This window comes from Leptonychotes weddellii, unplaced genomic scaffold (assembly GCF_054177405.1).
Source record: "Leptonychotes weddellii isolate Sample4059 unplaced genomic scaffold, ASM5417740v2 HiC_scaffold_157, whole genome shotgun sequence".
Lineage (NCBI taxonomy): Eukaryota > Metazoa > Chordata > Mammalia > Carnivora > Phocidae > Leptonychotes > Leptonychotes weddellii.
Window position 1 is genome coordinate 52,461 of NW_027738935.1, and position 12,004 is coordinate 64,464.

Here is a 12,004-nt window from a genome sequence, read left to right on the forward strand (position 1 = left end):
GGGGTTAGGGGTGCTGAATCCTGTGCAACCGGAAATGCGTGAATAACATGACTCCCCCAAACATTTAACTACTAATAGCCTACAGCTGACCAGAAGCTGTATCGATAACATAAATGGTCAATTAACACATATTTTGTATATGTATTATATATTATATTCTTACAATTAGCTACAGAAAAGAGTTATTAAGAAAATCACAAGGAAAACACATTTACAGTGTTGTACTGTATTTATTTAAAAAAAAAACGTGTAAGTGGACCTGCGCATTTCAAACCCATGTTGTTCAAGGGTCAACTGGACTAAAGTGGCAGCTATACTGCAGAACCCACGAAGGAAGCCTTCTGACCACAGCAGTGGGAACTTTCAGACTATTCAGGGCAACCAGCACAAGGCTGTCCTTTTCTAAAATTTCTATTTCATACCTACATACCAAACTAAGACAGGTGGAAAACGCCAAAGGATCTACTATAGACTGTTTACCACCCCCCTCATTCATATGTTCAAACTTAATCCCTAATGTGATGGTATTTGAAGATAGGCCTTTGGGAGGTAATTAGATCAGGAAAGCAGAGCCCTCAGGAATGGGATTAGCACCTTTATGAAAGAGATTCCAGGAAGCTCCCTTGCCCCTCTGCCCTATAAAGACACAGCAGACAATGGCTGTCTTTGAACAGGAAGCAGGCCCCCACCAGACACCAAATCTGCCAGTACCCTGAAGTAGACTTTCCAAGACTCCAGAAGTATGGGAAATAAATGTTGTTTAAGCCACCCACTCAATGATATTTTTGTTACTGGAGACTGAATGGACTAAAACAGAACAGGAGTGAGGAATGAAAACTACTTAACCCACACTCTTTCATACAGATTGTTAACTCAAAATCTTAAAAGGCAACACTTGACAGAAAAGTCAGTGTGAAGTGTCACTCTTGAGCGTCACTCAAGTAGCATTCAATCTCATGTGGTTCTCACTTCCTGGTTTTAGTATGTTTCTGGAGAAGCAAAATCTTGGATCAAATTGATCAACTGCTTTTCAACATGCACATGTTCACATTCTAAATAAAGAACAGTTTTAAAACAAAAATCCAAAAGTTGTATGTTCTGATTCCATTTATGTAACACTCTTGAAATGACAAAATTATTGAGGACAGATCAGTGGCCGCCCATGGTTAGAGTAGGAAGGAGGGTCTGACTATAAAAGGGAAGCATCTTTTTCTTCTTTTCTGAGAGAGAGAGAGAGAGAGCGCACGCGCGCACATACAGTGGGGGATGGGGTGGGGTGGGTGCAGAGAGAGAATCTTAAGGAGGCTCCACACCCAGGGCAGAGCCTGACACAGGGCTTGACCTCACCACCCTGAGATCATGACCTGAGCCGAAATCAAGAGTTGGACGCTTAAATGGATGAGCCACCCAGGCACCCCAGGGTAGCATCTTCTTTGTGATGATGGAGCAGTTCTATATTCTGACAATGGTGGTTACATGAATCTACATATGTGATAAAATTTCATAGTACCATATACACACGCAAACTGGTGAAATCCAAACAAGGATTACAGTTCAGTAAATACTACAGTACAAGTATCAATTTCCTAGTTTTAATAATGTACTATGGTTATATATTATCATTGGAGAAAGCTAAGTGAAGGGTACATAGGAAACTCCCTTTATTGTTTTTGCAACTTCTTATAAGTCTTAAATTATATCAAAATATAAGCCTTTTTTCTTTTTCTTTTTAAAGACTTTATTTATTTGACAGAGAGAGAGAGAGACAGCGAGAGCAGGAACACAAGCAGGGTGGGTGGGAAAGGGAGAAGCAGGCCTCCTGCCAAGCAGGGAGCCCAATGCGAGGCTCGATCCCAGGACACTGGGATCATGACCTGAGCCGAAGGCAGACACTTAACGACTGAGCCACCCAGGCACCCCTATAAGGCTTTTTTAAAAGACCATCATTGGGATGCCTGGGTGGCTCAGTCAGTTAAACGTCTGCCTTTGGCTCAGGTCATGATCCCAGGATCCTGCGATTGAGTCCCGCATTGGGGAGCCTGTTTCTCCCTTTGCCTGCCGCTCCCCCTGCTTGTGCTGCTCACTCTTGCTCCCTTGCTCTCTCTGACAAATAAGTAAATAAAATCTTAAAAAAAAACAAAAAACATTTTTGATAATGATTGTTCACAATATGGCAAGAAATTAAACCAATCAAAAGTTTGGGGAAAAGTTTCTTTTTTTTTTCCTTTTTTTTTTTATTTAAAGATTTTATTTATTTGAGAGAGACACACAGAGGGAGACTGAGAGGGAAAAGAAGACTGCCCGCTGAGCAGGGAGCCCGACACGGGGCTTGATCCCAGGACCCTGAGAGTATGACCCAAGCCGAAAGCAGATGCTTAATAAACTGAGCCACTCAAGCGTCCCTGGAAAAAAATTTTTCAACATTTCTCAAGAATAGATTTGCTTGGGAATCCCGAACAAAAGTGTTTCATTAAAATAAAAAATTGAATAGATCAAAATTTTTGTACTAAGGTAAAAACGAAGTCCATGAGACAAAAGTATAAACCAGAGCTACTTTAAAACTGGTGATACTGTTGGTTATATTCTTTATAACAGATATGTCTATTTTACGGGAACTAATTATCAATTGAATTCATCATAAAAATCATACTGAGTCACTAGTCCTGTTCATACATATAAATCACTATTTAAAGCAAATATTTTACTTCACATCTCCTTACACAGAAGCATAACTATGAAAAAGTGCTGTAAGACATTTTGGAACCACTAAGATACTTCACTGGATTTAATCAGTTTGAGTAACTTATACAAGAATAAGTGGATATACAAAGTGTATTAGAAGACACACAAAATCAGATTCCTAACAGAACATAAACTGTATTACAAGTTAATAAAAACAAAAATAAATACGGATTCAACAGTTCTTTTCAATAACGAAAACAATTTTTGTATATATGACTTTCTAATGAGGAATTCATTTTAATTAGAAGTATGACTGAATGTGAAACATTGAATAGAATGTAGATAGTTTAATATAGTGTACTGAGAGTTGATATGATCCCTTGTTTTTAATGATTTTCCCCTTTAATTAAAGGGGATCTGGAAACATGCTCTATTAGGAAGAAAAACCTAAAATGTGAACAGCTCTTTTCAGTAAAGCAACAAATAAATGCCAGAGTTTCACAGAGAAAAACTGTTTAAAAACAAGAATATTAAATATTGTACTTAAATAATATCTTTCTAAAAATCAGTAGCCTTTCTGGATACTCATATACCATCTATTGCTCTAGGCCTGAGTTAGTATGAGAAAACTACTAGGCTTCAACAAATGAGGGTTCTATGCCAGGGATATGGTGATCACTATAATGGGATACTTTTTCCAACCCTTACACCCAGTGCAGTACCTATCAATGTAGGACAATGACTCCATTTTGAATAAATTATCTCAGTGGCCTCAACCAGGCAAGCTAATTAGAAATATGGGTTTCACGTAAGGGCCACTGTTTTACATGCCTGGAATCTAGGCCCCACCTTTTAGAAGACTCTAATTCTCCAAGGGAAACTATCCAAGGGTGAGAATGTAATTTGGTCCTGGTGATTTGATTAAAAATTGATTCAAAGATGAGCAAGATCCAGCCAAGCCAAGCCAAATCAAGCCAAGCCAAAGACAGCTAGCATTGAGACTGGCAAAAAATGTGCTTTCCTTTGGGGCTGCTAAGCTGGTTGAATGTAAACATGGAGAATGTTAGCCTGAGAATGAATTTTGTTTTAAACATTTATTTATTTTAGAGAGAGAGGGCACACATGCAAGCAGGAAGAGTGGCAGAGGGAGAGAGGGACAGAAAGAACCCCAAGCAGATCCCCCCCAGGGTGCAGAGCCCAACTCGAGAGGCTTAATCTTGCGACCCTGACCCCAAGACCATGACCTGAGCTGAAATAGAGTCGGATGCTCAATGGATTGAGCCACCCAGGTGTGCTTTGGCTTTTTGTCATTTCCAATTAAAAGCTGTGACTAACACAATTTACTGGGCAATGTCCAAATTATTTTAAACTCCAAAATTCCATGAGTCTAAGTTTTAAAAAAAGATTTTGGAAGTAAAGGAATCTATTATTGGCTGAAATATCTATACTAACAATGTTTAAAAAATTAATCAATGCATTCAAGTAAAAGCAAAATGGACAATGAGGCTGAATGATAATAATCCTGATTCTGCCAACTTGCAATGTGAATCTCTCTGGGCCTCTATGAATATGAGAATATGAGAAATAGAATGATTAGCTAACCCTGAAGCTCTTACAAAGTCCTGGATTTTAAGCATTGTAAGAAAATTATCATTCTTAGTTAATTTGACTATAAATGATTATCCTTCATTAATTTATTCCTCCATCAAACATTTAGAGTGTCTATTGTTTAACATGCACCGTAACTGGTACTGAGAAGACAGGGACGAGTAAAACTCTGCCCCCGCCACCAAGGAGTTCACGGTCTAGCAAGGCAGAAAAGCATCTAAACAATCAGATAATTAACCTACGTGAAAAAGGAAAAAAAAAAATTCAAGTATATATGAAGTACAAAAATAGTCTGGGACTGACTGATCATCTGGGAAGAGTGAAGAAAAGCTTCAAAAAGCAATGATGTCTGAAATGAATTTTAAACGATGAAAAGAAGTAAGCCAAATTAAGAGAAACAGGATAGTCCTAGACTGAAGAAGTAGATTTCTCGAGGGTTTTATAAGCAGTTCAATACTGACAGAGCACAAAATGGGGGGGGGGGGGCAAGGAAATGCAAAGAGCTTTTCACAGATTATGAAGGATTTCACATGCTATGCTAAACAGGATGGAATTTACTCTGTAAGCATTGAGACGACCCTGTAAGGATTTTTTTTTTTAACGTGAGAAAATTTATCAGATAATTTTAATGTACTATTTCTTATAAGAGTTCAAATAAGCATTTAGTATTCCAAAATTGTGAATAACATACTAGTTATCTTTATGAAGCCAGAGAAAAAAATTCATTTAGTTATGTAATTATGCTTTTTAAACTGTAATGTGCCTGGCATAATCATCTAACAAGTTATAGTCAGTATTTGATAAATATCTGATGAAGGAACTGTGGTACCCAGATTAATATGAGAGGAAGTGGGGCTTAACAATAAAGATTTTAAAATGCAGAACGGGAAAAAGTGCAAAAGTTTTTTAAGGATCCTTTCAAGTCTCCAGGGACATAACCCCCTTCCTCAAAAGTAGACAACCTTGGGGCGCCTGGGTGGCTCAGTCGTTAAGTGTCTGCCTTCGGCTCAGGTCATGATCCCAGGGTCCCGGGATCGAGTCCCACATCGGGCTCCCTGCTCCGCGGGAAGCCTGCTTCTCCCTCTCCCACTCCCGCTGCTTGTGTTCCCTCTCTCGCTGTGTCTCTCTCTCTCTGTCAAATAAAATCTTAAAAAAAAAAAAGACAACCTTTTTGTTAATGACTTTTTCCCTTCTATATAAGGTATTCATGACTTTAAAAAGGCCTCTATTCTTTTCTCTCCCAACTCCCCTCTCTTTATTTGATACTGATAAGAGAATCCCAGCCGTTACCGTAGTCCAGTCTTCCCGGACACAGTCCAAGACTGATTATCTTTTCCAAAATTATAAACTCTGCCTCCGCTTCAAAATCTCAGGAATCCCCTCATGTTCAAATTCGAAAATGCTCATAACCATTTTTTTTTTAAGATTTTTATTTATTTATTCATGAGAGACAGAGAGAGAGAGAGGCAGAGGGAGAAGCAGGCTCCCAAGGAGCAGAGAGCCCGATGCGGGACTCGATCCCAGGACCCTGGGATCATGACCTGAGCCGAAGGCAGACGCTCAACCATCTGAGCCACCCAGGCGCCCGCTCATAACCATTTCAATATCAGACGTTGCTAGATCATTTCTATAATGCTCACTGCTACAACCCCAGAGCACACTTTCATCACTTTAAATCTACACTACCACAGCTCTACTCTCTCTATTCGGCGCTACGAATCTCATTAAAGCGAGGAGCACAGAATTTGGTATGTATATATTTATATATATATATAATCAGGTGTATTTAATATGTGTGCTCACTCTAGGGACTTATTTATATTTGTTCCTTATTAGAGAAATAAATGATTTCTCACTGTCAACAAGGTCTGTCACCAGATAAGGGTTCGTATAAAACCAGTGTTGTACACCCGGGGTAACAAATTCAACTTGCACTTTCTGATCCTATCTCCCTTCCTCAATTCCAGTGGAACCTAAAGCGACAGGGAGAAATGATGGATGGGCCAAAAGGGAGGGGAACGCTGGAGCCCAGAGGCGGGGGCCTCACTTCCGATTGCCACGCTACACCAAGAAACCCAAAAGGCCCTCTAGCTCTTCCACAACTCACAAAGAAAGGTGGATAAGATACCAGTGCTTCTCGGGTTATCCCCAAGAGCAAAGACACAAAAAGAAACTGCTCTGAAAAACAATCCCTTGCTCGTTCAGGACTCACCTGTCAGGAGCGGCGTGGACGGCGCCATCTTGTCCCGGAAAAAGAAACCCATGCGCTTGGGTCAGAGTTCACGAGAGCCAAACCCGGCCCCTACACGTCTCCTCAGGCGTGGAAACCGCGCATAGCTGTTTCCGGTATCAAAAGCCTCGGGGCCAATTCACTTCCGGTTGGAGAGAGCAGCGGAAAAGGAGCCCGAACGCGCACGCGCAGCTCCGGGGCAACACTTTAAAGAGCGTCGCGGGGCTGGACGAGGGCCCGTGCGCCCGCCTTCGTCCTCCCTCTCCGTCTGCTTCGGCAGGCGGAGCCCGCACTTCCGCGGGGCGGAGCCCGTCCAGTGCTGACGTTGGCAGCCAAATCCGAAGTAGTTCGAGGTTACGGACAGCGCTGCCCGGTTGTTGCGTTGCATTTCCTTCCTCTTTCACTCCACGCTCCCGGCGGCGGCCAGAGCGGCGGTGCAAGACTATCCCGGCGGCCTGCTGTCGTCCCGCGCGCCCGCCTCTCGGCCGGCCAGTCCGGCGTCGTCAGTCGGCGCCCCGCGCCCGGCTAGCCCTCGTCTAGCCCAGGCCCAGTGGCCGGATCTAGCGCCCCGCCTGAGAGCCTCCAAGCTCCGGCGGCGCAGGCACCAGGAGCAGAGCGTCGCGGCGGCCCAAGGAGAGGCGAGCGAGCGCGTCCAAGGGGTGGCTGGGGCAGGTGGTGGCGCCGCGAAGATGGTCGCCAAGCAGCGAATCCGTATGGCCAACGAGAAGCACAGCAAGAACATCACCCAGCGCGGCAACGTCGCCAAGACCTCGGTAAGGAATGAGCAGGCGCCCCTCGGTCCGGCAGCCCGGGCTCAGGCCTGGGTCGTAGGGCCGCGTCGAGTTCTCCCCGAGACCCGAGGCTAGCGGACCAAGGCCGCAAGCTGGACGCTAAGTTGGCGGGGGCAGGCTGGGGGGAGGGGGTTCGGGAAGGTGGGTGCTGGAGCTTGGCGGTTCGGGAACAGAGAGGAAACCTGTGAGGTGAGAGGACCCGGCCACCTGACCCAAGGTGTAGGCTGCAGGAGCCCGGGGTCGGAGCGGGGTTTTGCATTTGAAAAGGGAATTTTCATTTTTGCAGAGAAATGCTCCCGAAGAGAAGGCGTCTGTAGGACCCTGGTTATTGGCTCTCTTCATTTTTGTTGTTTGTGGTTCTGGTAAGTGTTTTGGGGCTACCATTGGGTAAGGGCGTTGGATGTAGGGCTTGGGATGACGTGGTGACCCATCAGTGGTGAATCCTACCAGCGTAGTTCTCAACTCACCTGCCGGGAGCCCCACAAAAGTCACTTTCATCTGAACCGAATTGCTTGTCCCACATATGCACAGAGGGTGGTGCTCCAGAAACTTCTCACAGCTTGATCTGTGCTCACAGGAGATCAGAAAAGGAGGTCAGGTCCTTAGTAATGATCAAGTTGGAAGAAATTTAGACCAAAACAAAAAACCCTTACGGAATGAGAATTCAGAATGTTTTGCAGCCTCATTATCGATACATTTGCAAAAAAAAGCTTAGGAACATGATGTATGTATGGACGTTGAACTTAATTTAACGTGTCCCTGAATCTAATGTCTTTATGTCAAAATTGGGTATATTTTATAGAGTAAAGCTCTTGCAAAGAATTGATCCTTTATAAAGGAAACGGACCTGATTGGCAACTTAATGTATGAGGTAAATGTTTTTAGATTAATTAAAGAAACGTTTGCCATATGGTAGGAAAAATAAGTTAGTAGATTAGCCTGCTGTTAAATTAATAGATTGTTGCCTCTGCATATTACAGAATACCTTTCCTCTCTTCATTTATTATCTTAATATGCAGGTTGTTGATATTGAAGTACATGTTTCTGTTTTTTACGTTCTGACATTCTAAAGTTACTGAGGTTTCTCTTAAACATTTCACTTTGCCTGCCTCCTAAACTTACGAGTTAGAAGCTTTCTTGATAAATGGCCAAGAGCCAAGCAATTTATATAACCTAAAGATTATCAAATTTCAGCTTTGTGAGAATGAGGAAACCTGGTTATATTACAGGCCAGGCCTTAGAAGGACACTTAATATTTTGGGGATAAATCAAAATAATTCTATGCTAGAAAAACCTCTTTGCTTTGGCACTTTAAGTTCTTTCTAAAATGATTGCATATTGCAAAATCTCTTGGACGTTTAGAAATAAAATTCAGAGAAACTGAAATTTAAAAATTAATTTAGACATTGAATTGTTAGAGTAGGCTTGTCTTCATTTTTTATTTCAGTGAAGTTACATAGCATTTGCAGGTAAGTTTAAGGGTGCGCTTGGATTCTTGTGAACTACCTTAATAAGTATTAGTTGCCAGACCTATTTTATTCAAAGCATACATACTAAAACATTTGTTCTTTCTCTTTACAGCAATTTTCCAGATTATTCAAAGTATCAGGATGGGCATGTGAAGTGACTGACCTTAAGGTGTTTCCATTCTCCTGTGAATTTTAACTTGAACTCATTCCTGTTGTTTGATACCCTGGTTAAAAACAATTCAGTAAAGCATCCTGCCTCAGAATGACTTTCCATATCATCCTTCATTTGTCATTCCAAGGTTTCTTCACGAGTCATTCCAAGTTTTCTAGTCCATACCACAGTGCCTTGCAAAAGCACCACATGAATAAAGCAATAAAATTCGATTGTTAAGCTACAGTAGTGGACCCTACTTATTCAGTCAGTAAAGAGTAAATTTTTTTTAATGTGGTTATTAAAACAGTATCCAGTATAGATAATTAGATTAAGTCTATGTAGACAGGGTCTAGATTTTGTTAACCCTAATGTGTAAATGCAATTAGCTTAATTTAAAATTTGGAGTTTGGTTTTTATATAGCTAGGCACTTTATTACTGTATCTTGAATTGAAAGCACACTCCCATATAAGGTCATGTTAACTGTCCTGTAATAAAGTGCTTTTAATGGAACAACTACACAGCCTAGTTTTCCCATAATCTTTAGCACCTAAATTTTTTAAAAGCTTCTAAATGCTTAATACAAAGGGAGATGCTTATAGCTACAACATCTATTTTAACAATATTATTTCTGTTACACTACCTTGGATTTTGCATGAGTAATTATACTAACCTGAAATGCCATAACAAAACAACTTGATTGAGCATTTTGTAACTTAATGAGTTTCATTTTCCCTAAAAGCTACCATGGTGGAGTAAAATCAGGGAAAGTTTATGTCACCATTGATTTCACCAGAATTACTTTAATATATCAAAGGGGTCTACTGTGCTAGACAACATTTTAGGGAAAAATACTACTAAAACTGGGTGTCTCATCAGGACATACTGATGAGTCCAATGTGCCATAAGACATCCTAGCACATTAATAGCACTTTTAATACCAAAAAAGGCACATCAACTAAAAAGTTACTTAGTGTTTGGAAATAATTTTCTAGATTTATGATTAAAATTTTGTTAGGGTACTAGATACATCAGACTGAAGTGCCCTCTGGAAGTAAATGGATTTACTGATAAGGATGTCTTTATGGTCTTCCCTTTGTTGTATAATTTTATAGGTTATGATTGATCAAAGTTTCTTTTTACTAATGGTAAGGGTGAGAAGGCAGGTTTTGGGTTTTCTGGTACTGTTGAAAATTGTTAAGTTTTGGCTATTTAAATACTTAGTCATAACTTGATTTAAAAAAAAATAAAGCCTGAGAGGTGTCTCTGTATCAATGAATTGGAAAGAAAGCTGCTCGTTTGCTTTGTTAATTGCCTCAGGATATCTCTTTTAAAATAAGCTGTTTTAAAAGGAACAGAAGGGAAGTCTGCTACCTAATACACAGTGTGAACCTCAGAGCTTCTGATACCCCTAAATGTAGGGGGAGAATGAGGGAGAGGAGCAGTTAAGAATGTTTAGGAATTTAACTACTCAAGAATAGGAAAGGAATCAGCCGACCTTGGACCAGCAGGTTTTTATCTGCATTGTTACCTGCCTTTCTCACCCAGGAAATCAACCCTGTACTTGTTTCCTTCTTTGAAGCCAGTGTCTTGGTTGACTAATTCTATTTTATTGTAACTTTAAAAATGAAAGTTACTGTTCTAAATTTATAGCAGGTGCCTTATTCTTTGCTTTGAGTCAAACCATTCCATATTAGAATTTCCCCTGGTTTACTTTAGATAATTGGCTTTAAGATGTTAGGGTTTGGGTTTTTTTTAATTGTACAATGTATTAATTTGACTGTTAAATTGCTATAGCTAGCAATCATTTTACATATGTAAAGTTGCATTCCCTTTGTATTTCATGTGTAATTTCCTAATTGAGAACATTTTATATTAAGGATGGATTATGCATGTTTGGGTCAATGAAAGCTGTGTCTTATTTGATTTATCCTTTAAAAATAAAGTTCCCTGAATATTTGATGCCTTCTAAAAGGAAATGATTTTACAGATGTCTTACCGGAGTGTACTTTTTGTAGTTAATAGAAAATTATTTTAAAGAATGCCTAGTATTATGTTGTACTTGAGTTAAAATAAATAGTACCCAGAGACACAGATTAAAAGTTCATAACTGGGAATAAGTAGCAAGAAATACATTAAAAGCACAGTGAATTAAATACTTCCTTTCCTAGGATTTACCCTCATCTCATTATCCAAGTCTCATTCAAGGAAAAATAGTTCTTTCAAATCTCCCTTTCCCAGGTGAATTTTATGTCATCCAATGTTGAACACAGTATGATAATATTGAGGGGTTGTCTACATTATCCAATTACTCTTTGTCATTTACCTTTAACATTTCAAGGAGTTGTCAATGATTTCATTGTATCTGTTGGGTTGTATATAATGTTACTCAAAATAATTGGGCTTCCAAAATAAGGAAAGCTTTTCACTGTAACAGGATGTATTGTAATGGGCTTTGACTTACATCAAAGAAGTGTGTATCTTCAGCTGTGGGGCCACAGCTCTTCTCACTGAGGTTACTGGGGTTTTGCTGGCACAAAGGAGTATCATGGAGATCTGGATTGTGTTCTTGGGAGGTTCATCATCAACAAAATTTTATTGCTCATAAAGCATCTAAAATTTAGAGCATCAAATTTTCCACTAGAAATTGTTTTGACATTTGATTTGTCATTACCTACCTTTTTAGTTTTTTAACTTACTGTTTTAGGTGCAAACCAGAATTTCAAGAAGGAGGAGTTGGGTTCAACAGCAAATTCTGTGTCACTCCCTTAGAGAATCATTTCCTGTCAGAACTTTATCCCACTCTAGCTACTTGTACTGCTTTATCTTCAAGTTGAATTAGGACACAAATGTCCTAATTTGAAAACAGTACTAATGAGCAATAAAAGGCTAGAAGCCAAGCTGAAGGGGAAAACTCAACCGTCTGGACTTAGTTAATTCAAAGTAAATTCATGTATAGCACAGAATCCTAAAGATAGAAAGGACATGGGCAGTTTAGTCCAACTGCCCCAATTTACAGATAGAAAATTCATTTATTCAGTGAATATTGAGTTATGTGCCAGATAGGGAGTT

The 12,004-nt window shown here is 40.2% G+C and overlaps 2 protein-coding genes across 3 annotated transcripts in view; one reads left to right on the plus strand and one right to left on the minus strand.

Annotated features, from left to right (window-relative positions):
- Positions 1-6,630, minus strand: part of LOC102746074 (eukaryotic translation initiation factor 2A) — a 36,138-nt gene extending 29,508 nt beyond the window's left edge. The window contains exon 1 of one of the 2 annotated variants that reach the window (XM_081809937.1): positions 6,503-6,630. Coding sequence is in view for 1 of the 2 variants with exons in the window: in XM_081809936.1 (XP_081666062.1) it covers positions 6,503-6,530 (28 nt within the window). In the remaining variant the exon portion in view is untranslated. The remainder of the gene's footprint in view (positions 1-6,502) is intronic. The other variant, XM_081809936.1, reaches the window with a different exon arrangement.
- A 251-nt stretch (positions 6,631-6,881) lies between these two features.
- On the plus strand, positions 6,882-10,894 carry LOC145718438 (stress-associated endoplasmic reticulum protein 1). Its single transcript, XM_081809938.1, has 3 exons — positions 6,882-7,293; positions 7,598-7,673; positions 8,893-10,894. The coding sequence occupies exons 1-3, from the start codon at positions 7,210-7,212 to the stop codon at positions 8,931-8,933; spliced, it is 201 nt and encodes a 66-aa protein (XP_081666064.1). The 5' UTR covers positions 6,882-7,209; the 3' UTR covers positions 8,934-10,894.
- The last annotated feature ends 1,110 nt before the right edge of the window (positions 10,895-12,004 follow it).

Bases quoted from the DNA above. Each gene is read 5' to 3' on its own strand.
- LOC145718438 (XM_081809938.1), top strand. From the start codon at position 7,210: ATGGTCGCCAAGCAGCGAATCCGTATGGCCAACGAGAAGCACAGCAAG. The intron at 7,294-7,597 runs GTAAGGAATGAG...TCATTTTTGCAG, and splicing joins GCAACGTCGCCAAGACCTCG to AGAAATGCTCCCGAAGAGAA. The intron at 7,674-8,892 runs GTAAGTGTTTTG...TTCTCTTTACAG, and splicing joins TTTTGTTGTTTGTGGTTCTG to CAATTTTCCAGATTATTCAA.